Source organism: Phascolarctos cinereus, unplaced genomic scaffold, assembly GCF_003287225.1.
Source record: "Phascolarctos cinereus isolate Bilbo 61053 unplaced genomic scaffold, phaCin_HiC Scaffold_9;HRSCAF=440, whole genome shotgun sequence".
NCBI classification, from domain to species: Eukaryota; Metazoa; Chordata; class Mammalia; order Diprotodontia; family Phascolarctidae; genus Phascolarctos; species Phascolarctos cinereus.
Genome location: NW_027556402.1, coordinates 244,109,650 through 244,133,088, shown reverse-complemented (window position 1 = coordinate 244,133,088; position 23,439 = coordinate 244,109,650). Strand labels below are relative to the sequence as shown.

The following is a 23,439-nucleotide window of genomic DNA, read 5'->3' as shown; positions in this document are numbered from 1 at the left end:
CATTTTTACTTCTGAAGTTATTAAAGCTTAAGGACTTTAGAGACCCATTCTATTAGATTCACATTCTTTTTTTGTTGTTGTTGTTGGCTAGGCAGTGGGGTTAAGTGACTTGCCCAGGGTCTCACAGTTGGTAAGTGTTACATGTCTGAGGTCGAATTTGAACTGAGGTCCTCCTGAATCCAGGGCTGGTGCTCTATCCACTGCACCACCTAGCTGCCTCTCCCTGCAGCACCCCCCCCTTCTATTAGATTCAGCCCCATCTTCTGTTTGTATTCTGATTTAGCTAGTGTGTTAGCAAAACTTTAGTTAGCTTGGTGTCATTTACAAACTGGGTAAATATGGCATCTATGCCTTTTTCCAACGAGGCAATGAAGTGGCACAGTGGATGGAGCACAAGCCTGGAGTCAGGAAGACATGAGTTCAAATCCAGCATCAGACACTAGCTGTGACCCTGGGCAATTCACTCAACCATGTTTACCTCAGTTTACTCATCTGTAAAATGAGCCAGAGAAGAAAATGGCAAAGCACTGCAGTATCTTTGCCAAGAAAACCCCAAATGGGGTCACAGAGTCAGACATGACAGAAAACGACTGAACAACTTTCCTTCATCCAAAGTTTTTACAAAAATATTCAGTAGTATAAGAGCAAACACAGATCACTCCATCCATTTATTCATTCATTCACCTGTAGCACTCAACTACACAGGAACATAGAAATTTCAGTCCTGCCTCATATAGCCCAATTGCCAACAGTTGGCCCAAGGGACATGCTATGAGAGGGCACATCTGTCCTCTCTGATAGCCTTAAAGACTAGATAAATCCCTTAACTTGTGGTTTAAAAAATAATCCTAAATTCCAATTCCTTTTCCAATTTATAAACAGTCAGCTAAGTGGACTGGTGTAGATAAGATCATGGGGGTTGGAGTCTGGAAGACGAGTTTAAATCCTGTCTCAAATACTTAGTAGCCAAGTGACCCTATTAAACTCTCTCAGCATCAGTTTCCTCATCTGTAAAATGGGGATAATGATAACACCCAATTCTCAGGGTTGGGATGATGAAATCAGAGAACATGTAAAAACATTTTGCCACCCTTAAAAAGCCGGCTTTTATCAAGGGAGGCTATGTGTAGAGGGGGTTAGTCTTGGTGAGAAGGGCTATCTCTTCATCAGAGGAGTGGAGGAAGAGAGAATGAGGGCTGAGGTCACCCAGGCATTTGGTGTGAACGCACAAAGTCTGACATGATCGGCCAGCTCCAGGCAGGAGTGAGAAAGTGAGATGGGGAGGTTTCCCTGTTGGGCCTTCTGGGCTTACAGGGAAAGGAGGCTAGGTCCAATCTATTCCTGTAGTTTGGCCCCCGCCTTGCACCCCCAAATTCTCTCATCTCCCTCAAGCCTGGGCCTCCTTACATTAGGGCCCTTAACTAGGGTCTGTGCAGCGACTTCAGGGGTGTCTATGAGCTTGGATGGGGAAGAATTACATCCTTGTTTTCACTAACCTCTAAATGAAACTTGATATTTCCTTTAATTATTTAAAAGCATGATTCTGATAAGCAGTCCATAGGCTTCCCCGGACTGCCCAAGGGGCCTATAGCCCCCAAAAGGTTAAGAACCCCTGCCTTCTGTGGTGATTTCTTTTCCAAAGTTGGTTCCTTTTGGTCCAAATGGTGGCTTGGTTCTTAGATGTCCCAAGCAGCCCCTCTGGGGGCCATCTGAGCCCAAGAGGAGGAGCTAAATGTGAGAAGTGGGATAACCGAAGCTCATAGAGGGAAAGATTTTTATTGGGAAATATATATTTTAGAAATAAAAAACAAAACAAACCTTCCCACTTCACTGGGGAAGGGGGGAGACCTCTCTAGTTCATGCTCCTTGCTTGGGGGCAGGGATAGGGCCTTGCAGGTGGCCCCCTAAAGTCCAAATCGGTCGATGGTTTTCTGTATCCACTTCTTCAGACGGAAGACATGAGTGTAGAAGCCGTATTTCCCATCCCGGTCGCAGCCTTCACCCCAGGACACAATTCCCATTTGGTACCAGCGCTTGTCAAAAGGGCTCTTAAAGAAGACAGGATGGGTGATGTCCCAGGGATACCTCCATCTACCCTCCCTGGTAACTGCCTCTTCAAGCCACCATCCCCATCCCGTGCTGGGAATAGAGCCATACAGAATGATTGTTGCATAGGAGACAGAGAGAGTGGGATGAGAATGATCTCTCTTCGAGTGTATGAAGCACAACCCAGAATGACTCTGTTAACGCCTTCTGCGTATTGGAACCCTAGGACAAAGCTCCAGTTGCCCCGGCCTAGTTTTAGATCTGTCCTGGGCCCTTTCCCAGCCCAATGCTTTCCCAAATGTCCATCTACCCAGAAGGGACACCCACCTTCATAACAAAAGGCCCTCCGCTGTCTCCTTCACAAGAATCCCCTCGCTTCTGATCATCAGCTTTGTACCCTAGAGAGGGGGCGATAGTCATTTGCTTCGCCCTCTCTGCCTATCCCCAAGGACGCCTGAGGGGAGATGACCTGGGCAGCAGGCCACGCTGGTCTCTACCCACTCTCTCTCTCAGACTGCTTGAATGGACTTTGAGCTTCCTCTTCCCAACCCCTCCTCTCGCCCCACAAACTTGCCTGCGCAGAACATGTTGTCTGTGATTTTGATCCGGGTGGAAGCCCGGCAAGTGGCCTGGTCTACAATGGGGAGGTTGATTTTCTGCATAAGGGTGGGCAGGTTTTCTTTCGAGGAGGTCCACGTCTCCTTCAGGTTGCCCCAGCCAGTGACCCTCCCTTTGTAACCGGACAGGAATAACCTGGGGAGGGGAGAGAGGGAGATGAGGGAGAGCGAATGGAGAACCCAGACGGCACCGTCCAGCCCCATCTTCTGCAATGTCTCTCCCCCTTGAGCCCGGGCACTCCCCCTCCCATGTCTGGGCCGTACTTTTGGACAACGTCCTTGGAGGGCAGGCAGACTGGGTGGATGTAGTCACTGAAGGTGATGGGCTGTTTTAGTTTCAGCAGGGCGATGTCTCGGTCCAAATTCTCCTTCCAGTTGTATTTGGGATGGATCAGGATTTTCTCCAACTTGGCGATCTTCTCCATGTGACGTTCATACCTGTCCAGAGCCCAGCACGGGGATTCTCAGAGGCTCTTGAGAAGGGAGCCTAGAGCAGGACCTGGGCCTTGTCCTGGTGTCTCAGGGAGAGCCCTATTCCCCGCATGTTGTTTCCTTCTCTTATCTACATCTCCCCTATCAGACTGGGAGCTGCTTGAGGGCAGCTGCGTTTTTTGCCTTTCCTTGTATCCTCTGTGCTCAGCATGGTGCCTGGCACATAATGACCTAATAAGTGCTTGTTGACTTCACTCCTCCCCCTTTCATGAAAGCCCCTCATTTTGGGCATGCGTCCCTTTCTCAGCCTCAATTTCAACCCTTTTTAAAATGAAGGAGTCAGAAGACACAGAATGAGACACAGATTCTCGGACATGACCCAACACGCGGGAATTTGATTTCTTGACGGTGCCAATCTTTCGCATGGGTTTTGTTTTCTTTTTCCCAGTGGGGTAGAGGGGAGGTAGGAGAGAGAGAAAACGAATGCTTCTTAATTAAACAATAGGTAAAAAAAAGCAAAATTTAAAAATAAATTCATAAACCTGGGGCAAAGCCCCAGTCAGCCGTTCCTAAAATTAACTGATTGAATGACAGAGCTAGAACCTTGGCTTCCCAGAGCTGAGATGGAAGCAGGGGGCCGCCCCTCCTCAGAGAGCACCTGCTGAGGCTGGCATTGCCAGAGGTGGCCAAGGGCTTGATTTCTTCTGCTTTACTCAACTGCTTTGTCAGAAGGAAGGTGACAGCAGTGTTTCAAACAAGCATCCTCATTTGCTTTTTGAAAATGAGGGGGATTAAGAAAAGGAAAAAGTCAAAGCAGAAAACAAATATAATTTGGGGCCGCTAGGTGGCGCAGTGGGTAGAGCACTGTCCCTGGAGTCAGGAGGGTCTGAGTTCAAATCTAACCTCAGACACATTACACTCACTAGGGGTGTGACTCTGGGTAAGTCACTTAACCCCAATTGCCTCACCAAAAAAAAAAAAGACAATGAGGGGGATGGACTAGATTTTTAAGGGCCATCCCAGCCTTCTATCCTAGGAGCACCATCATCCCTAAGGACCCCAGAGCCCTTGTGAAGCTCTTCTAGGCTCCCATAGTGATAACGAGGGGGTGAGGGTATGAGAAGGGTGCAGAGCAGAATTTGTGGTAACCTGAGAAAGGCCCTTCCCAAGGTTAAGGGCACCCCTTGTGGCTAATCAGTCTTGAAGGCTGGGTGGACATGGCTGGGTCACAGGACCACAGGCTTGGGGCTGGGAGAAGCCTTGGAGGTCTAACCCCCTCACTTGACAGCAGAGGCAGAGACAGGTGTGCTCAGTAGCACTGGAGGGACCACCTGCATCCAGGAGACCTCCGGAGCAATAAACATAACTCCCCTTTCTACCAGGCTTTACAGTAGAGAAGGCAAGTGTTATCCCCACTTGACAGATTAGGAAAACTGAGGCTCTGAATGGCTAAGCAGCTCACAAGCATGGCTAGTGAGCACCTGAGGCAGTATTTGAACCCAGGTCTCCTGAATTCGGGCCCATCTCTCACTCTATTACAGCCTTCCATCAGAACAACCAAAGATAAACCATTCCCCGGTGTCAGACTTCTCCCTGGCTCTCCCTGGGCAAGGCATCTCCCTTCCTAGGAAGGCCACCCACCTATACCTGCCCCTGGCCCCACTCCGTACTTGGAGCGATGGTGTTTTCCTATGCGCACTAGCATGTCTTCCACTGTGAAATTCTTGTCCCAGGGAGGGTAGAAGAGGCAGTGGGCGGCGGTGAGGATCCAGCGGTCACTTATGAGACTGGCTCCACATAGCAGTTCCTGAGGGGTCTTCCGGAAAAGCATCACCTGCCTGGAGACGAAACGGTGCACCAGGAGTCAATCACTGCTACCCTGGGACCTAGAGCCAGGACATTGCCCTTAAAATCCTCCAAAATAGCACATAACACTTACTAGCTGTGTGACCCTGGGCAAGTCACTTAACCCCATTGCCTAGCCAAAAAAAAAAAATCCTCTAAAATATTCAAAACACCATGGGAGGCAGGTGTTAGTATTCTTAGCCCTACTTTACAGATGAAGAAACTGAGGTCGGAAAGATTAAGTTCCTTGCTCATCATCAGACAGGTAATGAGTATCTGAGCCGGAACCTGAACCCCTGTGTTGTGACTGAATCCAGAGAGATCTATTGACTAATCCGTGGTTAACTTATATTCGATCTGGCGGTTAGACGTGATTGAGGAGCGATTCCAAATGGAAGGAGCCGAGGAGACAGCTGGTAGTGAGGTAGAGGAGGCCTTGGGGGAAGACCATCTTTGCAAAAGGCTGAGCAGTGACTGGGAGGAGGAGAGACAGAAGGGGCTGAGTTCGGGTAGATCCTGGGCTGTTAAGGTTAAGGGCACAGGGAGGGGGCTCAGTCATCCAGAAGAGCAGGAAGGGGAGGAGATGGGGAGCCAAGCTGTTCCAGCTCATACTAGGTCTGTTTCAGTCTCCAAGTCAATAAGCATTTATTAAGCACCTACTGTATGTTAGCCATCGTGCCAAGTGCTGTGGGGTTTATAGGCCACTCTGGGTCTGGAAGGGCCTCCTCTGTAGGAGGGGTCACTGAAGCTGTTCTTGGAAGGAATCTAGGGAGTTCTGCAAGGAGGGAATGCATTCCCAGGCATGGAGCACAGCTTTTACAAAGACATGGAAGTAGGAAATAGAATCTCCCAAAAGAGAGAAAGCAAGTAAACCTATAAAGCGGCAGACTGGATTATTTTTTCCTCTTTTTTTCTTCTTTCTTTCTTTTTGGAGGCAATTGGGGTTAAGTGACTTGCCCAGGGTCACACAGCCAGTAAGTGTCTGAGGCTGGATTTGAATTCAGGGTCCTCCTCACTTCAGGGCTGGTGCTTTATCCACTGTGCCACCTAGCCATCCCCAGCAGAATGGATTATTAGATTTAAGGGTGAGTGGTAGGGTGGTGTTGGGAAAAGAGAAGAGAATAATAATAATAATAATAATAATAATAATAACAATAATCATAACAACATTGGGGCATTTATAGGTCACTTTCAGATGAAGTTTGGGGAGAAGTTTGAAGTAGCCATTATGGGGAATCGGGGAGTCTCTGGGGGCAGAGATGAGTGAGGACACAGCCTTCAGGCCCCCTGGCACAGGAAGAAGGGCCCAAGTCTTACCAGGGAGCGGCGCCCAGCTCAGCATCATCCCCATGCACAATGCGCCCGCCAATGTAAGAATCCATCAGTTCCTTCTCACTGTTGTCCTCCAAGCCCTTCTTCTCAAACAGGGGCCGAAGCCCACAGTCTGCAAAGCCAGAGTGAGCCCCGGTCCATGAAGCAGCCAGGCCCCCCCACCTACCGGCCAGCCAGCCCACCCTGTACCAGGCCCTGCTTGGGCCACTCTGCTTCCTTCACCTGCTTCTCCGGCACCAAAGGTCCTTTCACTAAAGAATACTTGGTACTCCTGAAATGTGGTCCGGCCCCCGATGGTCTCTGGCTCTGGCTCCAAGTCTCCATCCACCTCATCCACGGGGCTGTCTGGGGGCAGGACAGGCGGTGCAGGGACACCATGAGCTCCGTGGCCCCCAGACCTCCCTTCCACAGGGTTCACAAAGACAGAGACTTCACTTCCAGTGGCTCACTCAGGGCCTCGCTCACACATATTAGCTGCCTAATGGTTATTGCTGAAGAAGCGGGGCCTAGCCGAGTCCCTGGCTCGCCAGCCCAGGGGAACTCTTGGAATAAATGGGACAGCAACATGGCCATGTGGAAAGTAGGAGATCTGGAGTCAGAGGACCTGGCTGGGCCACTCACTTCCCCTGTGACGTTGGGTTCTAAAGCCTAGTCCTTCCGGCTCTGCCATTCTAGAATCCTATGAATCCTCCCCACCTCCCGCCTTCAGCCAGTCTGCTCACTCTGGGCTGCTCTCCACCTCCGATTTCCCCATCCCTTTCCCCACTTCCCACCTCCCCCAAGCTCCAGAGAGATGCCCATGGGGCCCAGTCTTCTCCCCACAGCCTTGGCTCCCCAAGCCACTCAGAGCATCAGCCTAGGCCCCAGCTCACCGCAGTAGCTGGCCTGGCAGTATTCTGGAGCAATGGGGTTCCCAGCCACAAAGCACCAGAGGCCCTCTTCATCACCATCCGGATTTCGGCAATAGTTCTCATCCAAGGACACAGCAGGGTCAAAACTGTTCTCCTTGAGAAGCGACTTGAGCTGCTCAGAGGCCCAGGGCAGGCAGGGGGCTCCGGACACACTGACAGCAAGGCGTCCTTGGTACTTCTGTCCCTCATCGGGGATGCAAGGCTGTGAGCTCCTTTCTGCCGACAGGTTGGGGTTTCTTGGGGTCAGAGGCGCAGTGAAGCTGTTGTCCTTTCCTGGAGCAATCGGGAAACCAATTCATCAGAGACAATTTCCTGAGAGTCTGTTCTGTGCCCAGCCTCATGGGAAGCACCCAAGATAGGTCAGAGGTCAATGCCTTCATTTTATTGATAATGAATGGGAAGGCAAGATCTTTGTTTGTTTTTTAGGATGGGGGAGACTTGGGTGTGTTTGTAGGCAGCCGTGATGGAGCCAGCAAACTGGGAGATATTGGAGATTGGAGGGGAGAGACTTTTGAAGAAGTCTCTGGTGAGTGTGATCGAGGAATTCCTCCAGCTCTTTTTCGTGTGGGAGGAAGATGGCGGCACTAATCTAGGGTTGGGGTTTCGCAAAGCGCAAGGAGCATCGGAGAGCAGAGGACAGCGTGGAGTGGAGACTGGGAAGAGGAAAAGACTGAAGTTAGAGCAAGGGAGTTAGCCTGAGAAAGGACTGAGCAGAGGGATTACAGGGATTGGTGAAGACCCGGATCAGGTCTGCGGTGGGGTCGGGGTGGCAGCGGCCTAGAGAGAGATGAACTCGTAGGAGGTTGTGACTAGAGAACGGAATCAGGGTCAGGCTTTGGTCGTGGATCGAGGACATTTGTAGGTAATGACAAAATGCGGGACACAGCCTTATCCTTCTTTGTGTGTCCTGGCGAAGACTACAGACCCCATCTCAGAATCGTGTTTTTAAATGTAAGATAAAATACATAGGATTACAAAGGAAACCAATTATATTGAAGTTCGCGTACAAAAACACTTTTTACAAAGTTCACAGACTCCAGGTTAAGAACCTGATCTAGGTAGGGTGTGGCCATCCCAGGGTATGCCTGAGGGGGGTCATCATGGGATACTGACAAATCGGGAGGTCAGTGTGTTTGAGGGCACATTCAGACCTATGTTCACATCCCTGGGGCAGAAGGGCAGAAGTTGGGGAAGTGAGGAAGACAGTGAGCCAGCCACTGAACTCCCAGTCAACATCAGCTGCTGTCATCCAGAGATGGGGGATGGATTTGGAGAGGAAACTTCAGAGGAGAGGATGCTGAGTGGTTGGGGAGAGGGAGAGCCTGGAAACAGCCATGAGGAGCAGGGCGGCTCCGCTTCCTTTCCAGGACCAGCCAGTCTGGACAGGGCGAAGAGCCACCCTCTCTGGGCCTCTGGTGCCTTATGTGCCAGATGAGGGGGTCGGACCAGAGGATTCCAAGGGCTCCCCTGCCTCTGAACCCTATTGATGATGCGTCCCCCAGCAACCCTGCTCCTCCCTCCTCCTCCTACCCCCCCCCCCAGCTGCCCTGGCCTCGCCTCCTGCTCTCGCCCCCTGCTCCTGCTCCTCTGCCTTGGCTTCCTCTCTCTGGGCTCCCCTCCATTCTTTCTAGGCTCACCACAGAGGGGGATGCTGCACTCCTCTCTCCGCAGGGTAGGATCACTGGTGTAGCACCAGGGTCCGGTAGAGCTGCCATCTGGGTTTCGGCAGAAATTTTCCAGGAGGTCAGCATTAGGGTGCGTGGTGGAGTTGAGCCTGAAACAAGAAGGCACTCAGCCCAGAGAGAGGATTGGGGAGCCAGGCTGGGATACAGGACTCAGCTGGGGTACATCCCTGGCCTGATCTCTCTCCATCTGTGGGATTTGGAGGGAGCTGGGGGATGGGAAGGAAACTCACTCTGGCTTGTGCGGGTAGTGACTCCTCCAGAGCTGGCATGGGATCCCAGACTTGGTGATGGAGATGTTCCCCCGGTAATTGGACCCTATGCCCTCTGCACAATTTCCTGCCAAAGACCAGGTCCAGGGAGGGTCACTGAGCCTGGCTCTGCTCTGGTCCCTACTGGGTCCTCTTCAACCCCTAGTATAGCTCCCTGCCCTGTGTATGGCCCTGGCCCCTGCACCAAATTCATAATAATAACAGGTGGTATTTACATCCTGCTTTAAGTTTTGCGGAGTGCTTTACAAACATGATCTCATTAGATTCCCCCAACAAGTCTGCAATTATTATCCCCATTTTACAGTTGAGGAAACTGAGGCAGACAGAGATTAAAGTGATCTGCCCAGGGTCACACAGGTAATGTCTGAGGCTGGATTTGAACTCAGATCTCCCTGACTCCAAGCCCAGAGCCCTGTCTACTTGGACACCTAGCTACCATCTCAGCCCCAGGTCATAGCCCCATATTAATGACACTCCTCCCAGCTTTTGGCATAGCCCCATGCCCTGGACAAAGCTCTGCCCCATGACCAGCACAGCCCTTTACCCTGGGCACAGCTCTCTCCTCCCCCAAACATATTTCACCCCCTGGCCCAGCACCCCATGGTTCTGGTGTGTTCCACTCCTTCTCACCTTCTAGGCAGGCATCAAAGATGACTCTTGAGGTTGTCCTCACAGATTCACAAACTAGGAAAGAGCCAGAAATGTCCATGGGAGCAAGGGGTGAGGTGCTAGCAGGCAGGGGGCCTCTGAGTCTCCACTGGCTTTGGGTAGGTCACAAGCTGGCCCCCTAAGCACCTGAGACCCAGAAAGACCTGAGATACCTGGGGCATTTGCTGCAGGCCCAGGGCTAGGATTGAAAGGGAACAGGGTGGGCTGGATGGATGAAAGGTCAGAAGATTCCTGCTTGTGACCAGGAAGGTCCTGGGCTAAGCGTCCGCCATCCCACCCCTGCCCATATTACTCACATTTGTACTTGGTCCAGAATGTATCCTGTAAAGATAAAGGCCGGTGTTGAAGGGCTGGGACCACCTGCAGGCCACTGATCCCCTCTCCTTGCCTTTAGTCCTCCTCCCCTGATGCTCTGTCTGGGCCTGCTTCACTTGGGCCTCCCTGCAGCTCCCCTGGTCCCTTCTCACCGTGGCTGCTGTGGACTCCAGAGCCTCGAATGCCTCTTCGTAGCTGCACTGTTCCTCTAGACACTCCCGCTCTAGGTTTCCTGCTCTCATTTCCTCCAGGAGGCCCCTGTTGGCCCGCCGGACCCTCTGGAGCACAGACAGTGCCTGCTGCTGGTTTAGGAACACTGTATAGGGAGGTGAGGAAGGGGAGGTGTGGAGTGTGAGCCTGTAGCCCCCAACAGGGCAGGGCCAGCCCAGAGAGGCCCAAACCTAAGCCTGCTTTCGGGAGGGCCCTCATTGGAGGTCAGAGGGGCGGGAGAGGACAGTCGGAATCAGAGGATTTAGCTCTCTGAGGTCCCTGCCCACTCGCTCTACAGACAAGGAATCTTGGAGAGCTAAGGGTACCTGAACCAGGACACCACAGCTGGCAGGTAGCAGAGCCAGGATTGGAACCCAGTGCTAAAGAACACAGGGCTTAGTCCTCCAGCTCGCCTCTCTTTCTCCAGCTTGTCTCTGGAGGGTGACAAAGACAAACCTCCTGACCCCTTCCGTCCCAGAGACCCCTAATGCCTCTCCCCAACAAAACCACCCTTTGCCCACATTCCTCTTCTGTCTCTTCTCCCTTCAGATGGAAACCACCAATCTCTCTTGATCTCTGATGTTTACTGCGGGTCCTCTCGGTAGTGTCTATGTCACCTTCCTTTGGTGTTCCTGACCCCATTCCCCCGGCTGGACCCCAAAGAGTGTTCTAAGGGCCGTAGTGTTTGGGTCCTTACCATGTTCACAGTGGGCAAGAGATACCAAGACTCCTAGGGTCAGGTAGCTTTGTAGGGTCAGGCCCTGAACACCCATCATGGTGACCGTGGAGAAGCTGTGGACGTAGGGATCACAGGCAGGCCGATCTGGCCCCTGCAGGTTAATGTTGAACCAGCATGAAGAAATCAGAAAGAAGGGGTCAGCGGGTCAGGGCTGGAGGGACAGCGGCTGCTTCTGCCCAACCCCACTTTTGGCTTCTGATCTTGGCTAGGAAAAACCCAGGAGTTATGTGCTCGGGGGCACATCATCCTGGGCAATGATGCCTGTTGTGTTGGGCTCCTGTCTCGACCCAACGAGAGAGCAGTGGACCAGAGGTCTGACTGTAAAGGGACAGGGACTTTTGTCCCTGGGTACTGGCTGTGGGACGTGGCGAGAGTCACTGCACTGTCTGCTCCCTTGTCTGAAAAACCAGGCTATTGAGGCCTCTGCTGCCTATGTCTAGGGGGTCACAGAGACCAGAGGATTTGGGCTAGAAAGGACCTTAGAGATGAACCAGTCCTTTGCCCTAATTTTATACATTAGAAGACTGAGGTTAAGGGGTTAAGTGACACATTCAGTGTTATATGGGTGGTAAGAAGCCAAGGCTCCTTTTTTTTTTTTATTCCCAGTGCTTAGCGTAGTGCCTGGCAAACAGTAAGCACTTAAAAAATTCAGGTTGATGGTGATGATGAATACTGGTTTGAACCCCTCTTCTAACACCAAACCTAGTGTTCTTTCAATGGTACCAGAAATAAAAGACTAAAAAGTGTCATAAATAAAAAGTTACTGTACGTGAAACATGGGAGGATTTGTGTGAAGTGAAGCAGAGGAGCACAATATTCACGATGATCATGAGAATACAAATGAAGCAGCACTGAAAGACAGTAGAGCTCACATCAGGGCAATGGCCAATCTTGGTTCCGGAGGAATGATGGTGGAAGGTCACTTTCCCCTCTGGGCTGAGAGCTGGGGGACTACAGGTACGAAATGCTGAACTGGAGCTGAGAGGCAGCAGAATCCTAGATGTAGAACTAGAAAGGCCCTTACAGAAGGGGAAACTGAGGCCCAGAAAAGCCCCATGAGAACCTGGCGCCAGGTGCCTACAAACCCAGAACTATTTTTCACTTTGGTTGGTTTTGATAATCTGGGGGAAGAAAGAGGATGGAATTGAGTGGGCTTGCTTAGATGTTTAACAAACAAAGGGCAACAATAAAGTTTAATCCTCACAATTCCCATTTACAACCAGAAGGTTAACAGTCGTGAATTTTTTGGCCTCCAAGACTCATGGAGACCTTTGTAATCAGCAATGAAATCGTCCATCTTTGGAAGGGATACACAGAACTAAATGAAACAGAAGCTTAGCCAACATGTGCCAGAGAGTGCCCCAAGTAGTAACTTGGCTCCCCTGTGGAAAGAATCACCAGATGCTGGGTCCTTTGCCTACTAGATCACTGGGCTTGGGGCTGGCCAGAACGTCGTGTTCCATTGGCCTCCTGGGCTTCTTTTTGCTCTGACATGGCCCCTCACCCGTCCCCCTGTGGCTGGAGGCTTCTTTCTTTTCTCCCTGGATAGCTGTCCAGACCTTGTTTTCCCTCCACCCTCTCTCTCCTGCTTCCTGTTTGCTGTAGGTAGAGGGTGGGAAGAGTAAATATTAGCCCTGGGCCTGAGGACTGGGGGACAAAGAGCAGTCCACAGGGAATCACAAGCTCTCTTCTGTCTCTCCTGGTCTGTCCTGCTGGGGTCTGGCCTAGGGTCATGTGCCATCTGGGGAGGTCGGTGGGAGGGGGAAGTTAGGGTTGAGGCCAAGGATTCAGTGGAGGGGAATGAGAGAGAAAGGGGAAACCAGGTGTGTCCACTGGCTGACCCAAGCCATGCTACTCCAACCTCAGCAGGGAAACGAGCTTCCCACACAGGGGGAAGGGTGGGGAGGCAGGGCAAGGCCCATAGTCAGTAAGGCTTCTGGCAACTGAGCTTAGATGTTACTTGCTGTAAAATACTAAAATGCTTAGTGCAGAGAGTTGTGAGAAGGGTGCTGGATTGTCAGAGATCCTGGGTTCAAATCTTGGGTCTGTGTGACTTGGGGACAGGTGACTGACTTCACCTCTCCACCTCTAAGTTTCATCTGTAAAATGAGAGGGGTTAGACGAAATGAAGTCTAGGATTTTTATTATTCTATGGCTCACATTGACTCTATCCCTTGTACACACTATGCAATGGGGTCATCTTCTTTTCTGAGTGTACATTTGCTGGAAAATATTTACATGTCTTGTAGGTATCTTTGCTGGAAATAAGACATGGCCCATTTACAGCGACCATGCTGTTTGCCATTTGGATGACCCAGCATTTGTACTTTTAGGAGACTGTGTCTTTCTAGGGCTTGCAGCTAGGTAGCGTCACCAGAATACTGGAGGGATACTTCAGCCAGGGGAAATACAAGGATGGCCAGAACAAATTGACGGGACCTAATTATTAACAATGGAAAGGAAAAAGGAGAGCCGTGCTAAGGGAGAAGGTCTCCTTGACAGGGCCAGGCAAACGTTTCTCCGGAACGTGAAGGCAGTGGGTGTGAGGTTACTGAGGAGAGTTGGGAGTGAGGTGGAGCATGGCCACAGCTTTTCCTGAAATAGCTGTATTAGGGTGACTTTTTTTTTCCCGTCTTTGAGCATGTGGGATTATTGAAAGTGCTGACCTACTCTTAAGCTCCGAATTCAATTCTGAGTGCAGCTCACTGTCTTATCTGTAGTGCCACCTAATACACACACACACACACACACACACACATCTATATCTATCTATCTATCTATCTATATGTATACATACATATTGGTGCTGCTCAGTCTTGTCTGACTCTTCCTGACCCCATTGGGGTTTTCTTGGCAAAGACACTAGAGTGGTTTGCTATTTCCTTCTCCAGCTCATTTGACAGATGAGGAAACTTAGCTAAACAAGGTTAAATGACTTGCCCAGGGACACACAGCTAGTAAGTGTCTAAGGCCAGATTTGAACTCAGGAAGTCTTCCTGACTCCAGACCTGGCACTCTATCCACTGTACCACTTAGCTGCGTGCACACACACACACACACACACACACACACACACCCCAATATACACACTGATGAAATAATTCAAGAGGCTATCTACCCAATTATGAGCCTGGACATTTTTCATTCAGTTAGTGTTTTCTGTGTGCTTTGTTAATCCAAAATATTTTGCATTTTGTGCATCCATTGAGGAAGCTCTAGTATTCTGGAATTTTATATGTATATATACATATTCATATGTACACATACATATCTGCATTTATCTATCTATCCATATGTACATATGATCAGCATAATGTCACCCATAGACAGGTGGAGCAGCCTCCAAATGGGGAGTCCCACCTATGGGGAATCCCTCTTCCATTTGGATCCTATGATAAACATCCTCCGTGGCAGTTGCACACAGCCTGGGCACATGGTATACATCTCCCTGGATTTATGTTTTGCTTATTAGTGATAACCAGAAAAATATTAAACAAAGCTTTTTTGTATTTATCAAGAAATCTTATATGCTCTTAATATATTCATGGGACACAACTTACTGGAGGAGATCCAGTGAAGGCTTCACTTTGCTCCACAGAATTCAATATTTTTGAAATCAACAGTTAATACTAGGGGATCTTATCTTTACTACACTTCTCGATTTTTTTGTGTGTGAAGATTTAATTCAAATAAGCCTTTCTTACAACCCTAGTATGTGCTGGCACTAGAAGTATACTGCAGAAAACTGTTAGGAAAGACCACCCATTCCCTTCTCCCATTTTCATCAAAGATCATCTTGATATATGTACAGATCAGTCTTCAGGATTTTATAGAGATCAAAAGTAGGAATATGGATGGTTATTAATGGTGTCTTGACCTTCCTTTCTGGTAATGCTCTGTGTGACTTCTCCCATTTGTTTAGTATCTTCCCCTCGTTCCAACGTCTTGAAAATCAATCCCTTAAAGGCTTCAAAACTGTACGGCCATAAGCATAGATTCCTTCTGTGTGTACACGGTCAGCACCAGATGTTCTCTATGGCTTCCTATACTTCAGCACCGTGTCACTTACTCATGTGGCACACTGGAGAATAAGGGGTTAAAGAGTCCAAATAATACTGCCATGGAAATGCTGAAAGAGATAGGCTCTATTTTTTGTCTCTTGTCCTCATTCCTATCTATAAATACTCTTGCAAAGATCTGGCTTAGTCGGGTCTCATGCCAACTTTTCTACAGACTTATTTTTCTCTTCCCTCATTTTATGAGGCAACAGAGCTCTTAATCTTCCACCATTTTTTCTCCATCGTTTTCCAAGTGGCCTGTGTTTGGCAATATCAAGCATTTTCTGGATAAGGCACTTCCTGGACTCTTCACCTAATTGAGATGATAATTTTTTACCGATTAAACTCTTATAAGGAAACATACGGAATTTGCTTCAAGGTCTTTTCTTTTATCCACTTCTGATTTTCAGTGTCAACAGGCCATCCAGATAGGTCCGGACGAAGCTTCTATAACCGCATGCCAGGCCTTCTCATATTTATTCTTCTGATTCAGTCAGTTTCTACCTTTTAGACAAGTTGTTCTTCCAATGGCAGGCAAACAGCTGATTCTCTAACAACTCCCCACATCAGTAGCCAGGACTATGTCCTAGGCCATCACTGATTCAATTTTGTGGTTGATACTGTTGAGTGCTTTTCCATATCCACTGTCTCTTGACTTATTTTAAAAATTTATTTCATTAATAGTTCCCAATTACATGTAAATTTTTTTTTGTGAGGCAATTGGGGTTAAGTGACTTGTCCAGGGTCACACAGCTAGTAAGTGTCCCGAGTGTTTGGTCTGAGGCTGGGTGTGAACTCAGCTCTTCCTGACTTCAGGGGAAGGCCGGGTGCTCTATCCACTGTGCCACCTAGCTGCCTTTCTTAAGGAAAGTATTCATGATCCATAGGTATGATGCTTGCCAACAGTCAGCCAGCCATTGACCTCTTTGATTTTTTATTCTAGAACCATATTTTCTAGCGTAATTTTGGCCTACCTTTCCTAGGTCCACTTGCACTGAAGCCTTCGCATGCTAAGGCTCATTGAGTTAGTTTGGAGGATCTGATGAAACTTTTTGTAAAATGTCTCTCTCTCTCTTCTCTTTGCGACAGACATTGGTGGGAAAGCTAGAGATATCTCCATGACATTCTTTTTGTTTTCTATTCACCCTGAGCACTGCAAGGCATGACAACTCATTGTCCAGCAAACTAATACTGTCTCTGGGTGCATGGTGAAACCAAACTCACTGGCTTTTATTTGGCTCTTCAGGAAGGCCTGGGAGCCAACCTTCCAATTAGCCGCAATATACTTTTATTTTGGGGTTTCATGGTGAGAATATCAATATTGAAACACTTCAGTTAGGTACGCTAAGTCAAAAATGTGACAAATGCCATCTATATTATATATACACATATATACAAATGTGTTACATATTATAAAACGATGGATACTATAATCAAAAGATGCCGTTAAATTCAGGCACAAGAGGTGGAAACAATTGCAGAACATAGAACATAAAGTTAGAGCTGAAGGAATTTTAGGAAGACAGCATAGTGTAATATGAAAGAGAATCAGGCAGCAGGAGGTAGAAGACCCAGGATCGTGTCCCAGGGATCTATGGTTGGCCCTGGCCTACTTACTGTTTTTATCAGTGACTTGAACAAAGGTGTAGATGTTGTGTTCATCAGATTTGCATATGACACAAAATTAACACATTGGATGATAACCAAGATTCCCAAAGATATTTACAGTGTGGAGGGCCGGGATAAATCTAATCAGATGACGTTATTGGGGTGAATTTGTAAGGTCTTACAATGGGGCATAGATCAGTGTGAGGGAGGCATGGTTAGATAGCAGTTATGACAAAGAGCTGGGAGTTTTAGCAGACTACAAAGTCCACAAAAGTCAACAGTGTGATGCAGCTGCCAAAGAAGCTAACGCGATCCTGGGCCACACGGAGAGACAGAGCTTCCATGAATATGAAGGTGACTCATCTGGAATACTGTGTTCAGTTCTGCACACCAGAGTTAAAGAAGACAGCAACGAGCTACGAAGTGTTCAGAGGAGGGCAACGAAGAGGGGGAAGGGCCTTGAGTCTGTTATGCAAGGATCGGTTGGTTGAAGGAAATGCAAGTGCTACCCTAAAGAAAAGAGTCAGAGGGGAATGGACAATTTTAAGTATGTGAAGGGCCATCATGTGGAGGAGGATAAATTAGGCTGGTTCTATTGGGCCCCAGGGGGCAGAACCAGAGACAATGGGCAGGCATTCATTGCAAAGAAACAAATTTAGTTAGCCTTGGTGTCAGGAAAGACTTGCTGACATTTAGTATTATCCAAAAATGGAATGGGGGTGCTTTGAGAGGTGCTTAGCTCCCCTTTGTTAAGGTCTTCAAGCAGCCATTGGATAACCACTTGATGATAATATAACGCTAAGGATTCCTTTTGGGTAAGGGCTGGACGAGATGGCCACTAACACCCCTTCCAACTCTTCTCCTGCGTAATTTCATGACTTCATGGTTGTGTGTCCTTGGGTAAGTCACTTTACCTTGATGATACTGAATTTCCTCCTCTGTAAACTGAGGTTGGACTAGAGCAGCTGTTCTCAAACTTTCTGGTCTCAGGACCCTTTAACACTCTTAAAAATTGAGGATGTCCCCTTCCCCAAGATTTTATGTGGGTTTTATCTGTTGATATTTATTGTATTAAAAATTAAAGTGTCTTAATGTGACTGTGAAAATAGTTTTGACCTCAAAGGTCTATTGAAAGGGTCTCAGAGACCCCCAAGGATCCCTCGATCACACTATGAAAATCACTAGACTAAATGGTCTTTAAGGTAAGTCCTTTTTGACTCTGAAAGCCCAATAATCTTAGAATTTTTTTGAGCTTTAACTCACTCCTTTGTAAAATGAGGATGAAAATATGAATGCTACCTCCATCACAGGGTTCTTTGTTTTGGTCTGGACCTGGGCTTGTTTGGGAACCTATTGGCATGGAACTTTTTCCACCAATAGAGATCTTTAATAGCTTTTAGAAGGTTGCTGAGGGCACTAAGCTAAAGACTTGTCCATGGTCACACAGCTACCGTGTCATCAGAAACCCGGGCTGACCATCCCATGCTGTCCCTCAGACAACGTACATAAAATGCTTGGCAAATCTTAAACCACTAAATGAATGTAACTTGTTAGCATAGAACATTTGAAGTGAAAGGGCCCCGAGACACCAGCTTGTCCAGCATGCCCTTTTAATTATTTGATTAAAAGTCAGCTCTTTTGACCACAGGTTCAGGGCTCTTTCCACTCCAAAAAAATGAGAACAAATTTCTGTACATATTAATTTGGGTCCCATGGTACTGTATTTTATATCTAATACAAAATACAACTCTGTGATGACTTTGTTCTAAACCTAGCAGATCTGAAACTGAATAATTTTGCTCTCCTTCGAATTTGGAATTTTGTATTATCTGTATAGACTAAGTCTCCTCAAAATGCTGTTCAGGGCGAATTGGAAGGAATACTCTTCCTCTTAAAGAATCTCACTGTAGCAAAGAATTCAAAGTCTCTCCATTGATAAATTCTGGCCCTGTGGCTTCATACTTTGGTGAAAAGGAGCCTGGCCAGAGTGGGGAGGCTCAAGCTCTCGAGCTGGCTGTAGCAGGCTGGCACCATGCCCTTAGCAAAGCCTTCTCCTTTTCAGAGCTTGCTTCTTTCTCTGTACAAGGAGGAAGCTGGCTGAGATCATCTCAAAGCCTGGTTCCAGTTCTAAGCCTAGCTGTCATGATTGGCATCTGCCCTCCTTGTTCACCTTTTCTTCTTTCCTCTGACCAGTAACATGAAGAAAGGCAGCCTGGCGTGGGTTGGAGGGAAGTCAGAGCAGGTGCTGATGTCTATGCACTGACTGAATGCATCTGCACCCCAGCATGCCAGTACAAAGTAAGGGTATTTTTTTTCCAATCCTGTCAGCCTTAGAACCTGTTAAACTCTCCCATGTGCCCTGATTTTGTTTTGTGCTGTTTTGACTAATGGATCTTAAATTCCTAGGGAGGAAGGACTATTTCCTACTTTTTAAAATTCCCTACACAAAGACAGCGTACTAGACCCAAGCAAGCACTCAGTGTATAATACTGCTATCCTCAACTGAGGCTCCATGAGATCCAGGGCTGACCCTCTCTGTGACAGTCTGACCTTCACATTAGCCTCCAATCAAGTTGTCCACTATATCTCTGATCCCCTAAGTTCTCACATTAGGAGCCTCAGTTTACTCATTTATAAAATGAGAATAATTTAACCCACAGGGTTCTTTTGGAGCAAATGCCAGTGCATTCAAGATGTTCAATTAACCTTTATATAAACACCAGCTATTATTAACATCTGGCCCCTTCCAAAATAGTGTCCCACCAAAAATAACAGCTAAAATTTAGAGAGCACCTGATACACACTATCTCATTTATTCCTAACACAGTTATTATCCCCATTATGCAGCTAAGGAAAATGAAGGCTCACAGAGATCAGTGACTTGTCCAGGGTCACACCACTAGTGTCTGAGGCAAGATTGGAACCCAGGCTTTCCTCCCTCCAATTCCACCAAGCTGTTGTTCAGTCTGTGTTCTTGTATAACAAAAAACAGGAACCATTTCTGCCTTTCTTTGTATCCCCACCATGGAGTACACTGCCTGGCACAGAACAGGTGCTTAATTCACATTTGCTGACTGCCTGAAGCCAGCTGGCTTATTCCCTTGGGATCTGATGAGCTAAGAAAGGACATCACATGACCTCTATTCCTGATGGGGAAGTGCCTGACTCTGGCCTCTAAGAGGCTGAATGCTGTTCCCACCTTTCCATTCTCCCAGCAGAGATTCCCAAGCCTCCCTGGTGAGAGGGAGGGACTGGTTCACAAGCCTCACATGGGAAGCTTCTGTCTCATCTGAGGCTCAGTTCACAGGCCAGGTGCGCAGAGACACCTGACACTCCGCTGAGCCTCTGGGAATAACTGGGCTCAGAGCAGATAACAACTCCCACCAGCAGACGACCAGGAGCTTTCCCAAGGCTGGCCAAGGTCCTGCCCAGGGAGGGACATTTGACCTTCTCCTTCTGCTTCCAGTTGGACAAATACAAAGAATGGGTCCAGGGAGACACTAGAGACAAGCAGCTAGAAAACAGACATCTTTATATGTAAGATGGGATTTTGTGGAAGGGCCAGCTGGGATGTCAGGGGGCCCGTCTCTACTTCCGCCACCTCAGCCACAGTGCTGAACCCCCCCCCCCACTCTCTTGAATGACCAGGCTGTGCCCGGGGCCTGACTCTTCCTGAGCCACAAGGCATCTGTCCTCACTCTCTGAAATGGTGACTTCCATGACATCCGCTGGGTGAGAAGCTGGGGTGGGGGAGGAATCCCCTTCGCTTGGGGTGACTCGCAGCTCCATCTCTGCCCGGAGCAGCGCCATGGCGGGCTTGGCTGGGGCAGGGGTGCAGCTGCTGGTGGTCTTACTCTGATGGCTGAGCTGGTGCCTTTGGAGACTCCGCAGCAGGGTGAAGCCCACGCCACAGGTTGGGCAGTGGAAAGGCTTGGCTGCCAGATGAGACTCGAGGTGGCGTCGCAGCTTGGTGGCCAGAGCGTATGCCGGCCACACTGCGGGCAGGAAAAGGGCTTTTCACCAGAGCGCAGGTGTTCGTGAGCTTGGAGTGTGTGGGGATCCCACAGGGCTCTGCTGCACGCTGGGCAGAGATGGGCCTCGCCTGTGTGAGACATGAGATGTCCCCGCAGCTCCGGCAGCTGGGGAAAGGCATCCGCGCAGTGGGGGCAGCAGTAGGGCCGCTCGCCAGTGTGAAGGCGCAGGTGTCCCCTCAGGTTGCCATGCTGGCGGAAGGCCTGGCCACAATGGGGGCACAGGAAGGGCTTCTCTTCCGTGTGGAGGTGCATGTGGTTGTGCAGGGAGCCTCGGTTGGCCGGGGGGTGTCCGCAGATGGGGCAGGGGCATGGGGTGGGGACAGCAGGCACGCGGTGGGCCTTGTGATGGAGCTGTAAGGAAGACCATCGGGTGAAGGCCTTCCCACACTGGTCACATGTGAAGGGGCGGGCACCCAAGTGTACCACCTGGTGCTCAGGTAGGTCTCACTGGGGGCAGGGGAAGGGCTGCACTCCCTGATGTCCCAGGACGTGGGCCTCGAAGCTCTCCTCAGAGCTGTAGCTCTTGCCACATTCTGTGCACAGGAATGGCTTGTGCCCAGCATGCATAAACTGGTGCTTCTTCAGGTGGCAGAGCTGCAGGAAGGCCTTGCGGCACACGGCACAACATTAGGGCCTCCAGAGGGGCTGGGCAGTGCCCTTTGGGCTCCTCCTGTCTCTGGGAGGCTTGGTGAAGCCCCAAGGCTCTGTCTCTCCATTCTGGTGGTCTTGGGGAGACAAGCTCTTGACGCCAGAGAAACTCTCACTCCCAGGGCCAAATAGCTTACAAGATCAGTTAGCCAAGCGGGGGCTGAGCCAGGGGCCCCTACCACGAGGCATGGGTGAGGAGGCCATGTCACTGGAGCTTGGGCTCTCTGGACCTACAGATGGGTTGCTCCGGGACAGCTGTAACCCCTCTCCGGGGCTGTCTGACAGAGGGACTGTTTTTCCTTCACTCTCCTCCTCCTCCTCCCCCCCTTCCTCCTCAATGTGCTCCTGGGGCTCTGGGGAACAACAAGGGCCTGTGGGAATCTCTCCCTGGGTTTCAAGTCCAAACTGGGGGCTCTGTTTTGCTGCTCCTTCGATGGCAGGGTCCCACTGGGGAGAGATGGCTGAAAGGGAAGGGGAGGAGAGTAGGGTCAGCACAAAACAAGATATGTCCCACCCAGCCTGGCTCCCTGGGTGAGGCAATGACAGGCATCTTCTCTGGGGAATGGACTGACGGGAAGATGCTGCTCCAGACATCCCAGGGGAGTCACAAACTTCTCCTAACCCACCAAGTTTGAACGCTTCACTTAGGTAGTGACAACTCACACCAAGAAGGAGCTTTAAACATGACTGCACATATATAACTTCTATCAAATTACTTGCCATCTTAGGGAGAGGGAAGGTGAGAGAGGGAGAAAATTTGGAACTCAAAAATTTTTGAAAATGAATGTTAAAAATTGTCTTTACATGCAATTGGGAAAAAATAAAATACTCTTTAAAAAAATTTTAAAGTTTAGAAGGTACTTTTCTCACAGCCATCTGTTAAGTTAGAGGATATAAAGACTGGGACCCCTGTCTTAAAGCTGACGAAGCTGAATTTCAGACAGGTGGACTGACTCACCTTTGGATTTTAAGGGAGGGGAAAGGGAATGAGCATTTATTAAGTGCCTACCATGTACCAGGCATTGGGCTAAGAGATTTACAGTCTCACTGGACCCTCACTACAGCCCTGGGGGGTAGGGCCTGTTATTATCTCCATTTTACATCTAAGGAAATTGAGGCAGGTAGAGGTTAGGTGACAAGTCCAGGGTCCCACTGCTAGGCAGTGTCTGAGGCAAGATTTGCACTCAGGTTCTCCTGACACTGGGCCCAGTGCTTTGTGTATTTTGGGGCCCTTTGGTATCCCTTGTCTCTCCTCTGCTTCAACACCTCTTATTGGGATCAGGGCTGGGCCCTTCTGGAGCAGCCCACACTGGCAAGGGTTAGTCTCTGGGTGGCCCCCATGGCATAAGGACTGTGGGCCACTTTCAGGCTGTCCCCATCAAAAGCACACCTGTGCACAGCTTGGTAGCATGCCCTCCAGGAGACACCCCGTTGGTTTGCTCTTCACTCGCGTGTCGTGGCATCACCTCCCTGACCTCATGGGCCTCTTTGTGAACGGAGCACAGACACAACAGTGCTTGGTACATTTTTGCTGATGTTCAGTTGCATCTGACTCTTCATGACCCCATTTGGAATTTTCTTGGCAAAGATACTGGATTAGTTTGCCATTTCCTTCTCCAGCTCAAAGATGAGGAAACTGAGGCAAACAGGGTGAAGTGACTTGCCCAGGGTCAGACAGCTAGGAAGCAGCTAAGGCCAGATTGGAACTGAGGTTCTCAGGACACCAGGCTTATGCACTACACTACATTCCTGCCCATTGTGACTGCTTTTTCATTCATTAATTCATTGTTATTGATTCAAATGTGACATTCCCAAAGTAGAATGTAAACTCCTGAGGGTAAAGACTCTAGTTTTCGTCTTAGAAAGACCTGATTTCAATTCCTGCTTCAGACACTCCCTGACTGTGTGAACCTGGGCAAGTCTGGGCCGGTTTCCTCATCTGCAAATAAAGCCAATAATAATAACACCTCCCCACCCAGGGTGGTTGTGAAGACCGAATCAGGTTAACAGATATAAACTGC

General features: G+C 49.1%; 2 protein-coding genes across 2 annotated transcripts; both read right to left on the bottom strand.

Annotated features, from left to right (window-relative positions):
* Positions 1–1,904: 1,904 nt before the first annotated feature.
* F2 (coagulation factor II, thrombin) lies at positions 1,905–11,190 on the bottom strand. Its single transcript, XM_021009744.2, has 14 exons — positions 11,029–11,190; positions 10,274–10,437; positions 10,103–10,127; positions 9,768–9,821; positions 9,099–9,204; positions 8,821–8,957; positions 7,145–7,456; positions 6,495–6,617; positions 6,258–6,384; positions 4,766–4,933; positions 2,928–3,101; positions 2,621–2,799; positions 2,374–2,444; positions 1,905–2,048 (listed from the first exon to the last, which is right to left on the bottom strand). Exons 1-14 carry the CDS (start codon positions 11,105–11,107, stop codon positions 1,905–1,907), a joined length of 1,863 nt encoding a protein of 620 aa, XP_020865403.2. The 5' UTR covers positions 11,108–11,190.
* A 5,294-nt stretch (positions 11,191–16,484) lies between these two features.
* On the bottom strand, positions 16,485–22,944 carry ZNF408 (zinc finger protein 408). The gene is given in 4 exon segments (XM_021009743.2): positions 16,485–20,363; positions 20,366–20,722; positions 20,725–21,879; positions 22,809–22,944. Coding segments are annotated over 4 exon segments (1,761 nt in total). The 3' UTR covers positions 16,485–20,250.
* Between the last annotated feature and the right edge of the window lie 495 nt (positions 22,945–23,439).

Excerpts from the sequence above, each read along its gene's own strand:
- F2 (XM_021009744.2), bottom strand. The coding sequence starts at position 11,107 with ATGATGGGTGTTCAGGGCCTGACCCTACAAAGCTACCTGACCCTAGGA. Across the intron at positions 9,822-10,102 it reads ATTCTGGACCAAGTACAAAT|TTTGTGAATCTGTGAGGACA; the intron begins GTGAGTAATATG and ends GCTCTTTCCTAG. Across the intron at positions 3,102-4,765 it reads GGAAAACACCATCGCTCCAA|GTATGAACGTCACATGGAGA; the intron begins GTACGGAGTGGG and ends GGCTCTGGACAG.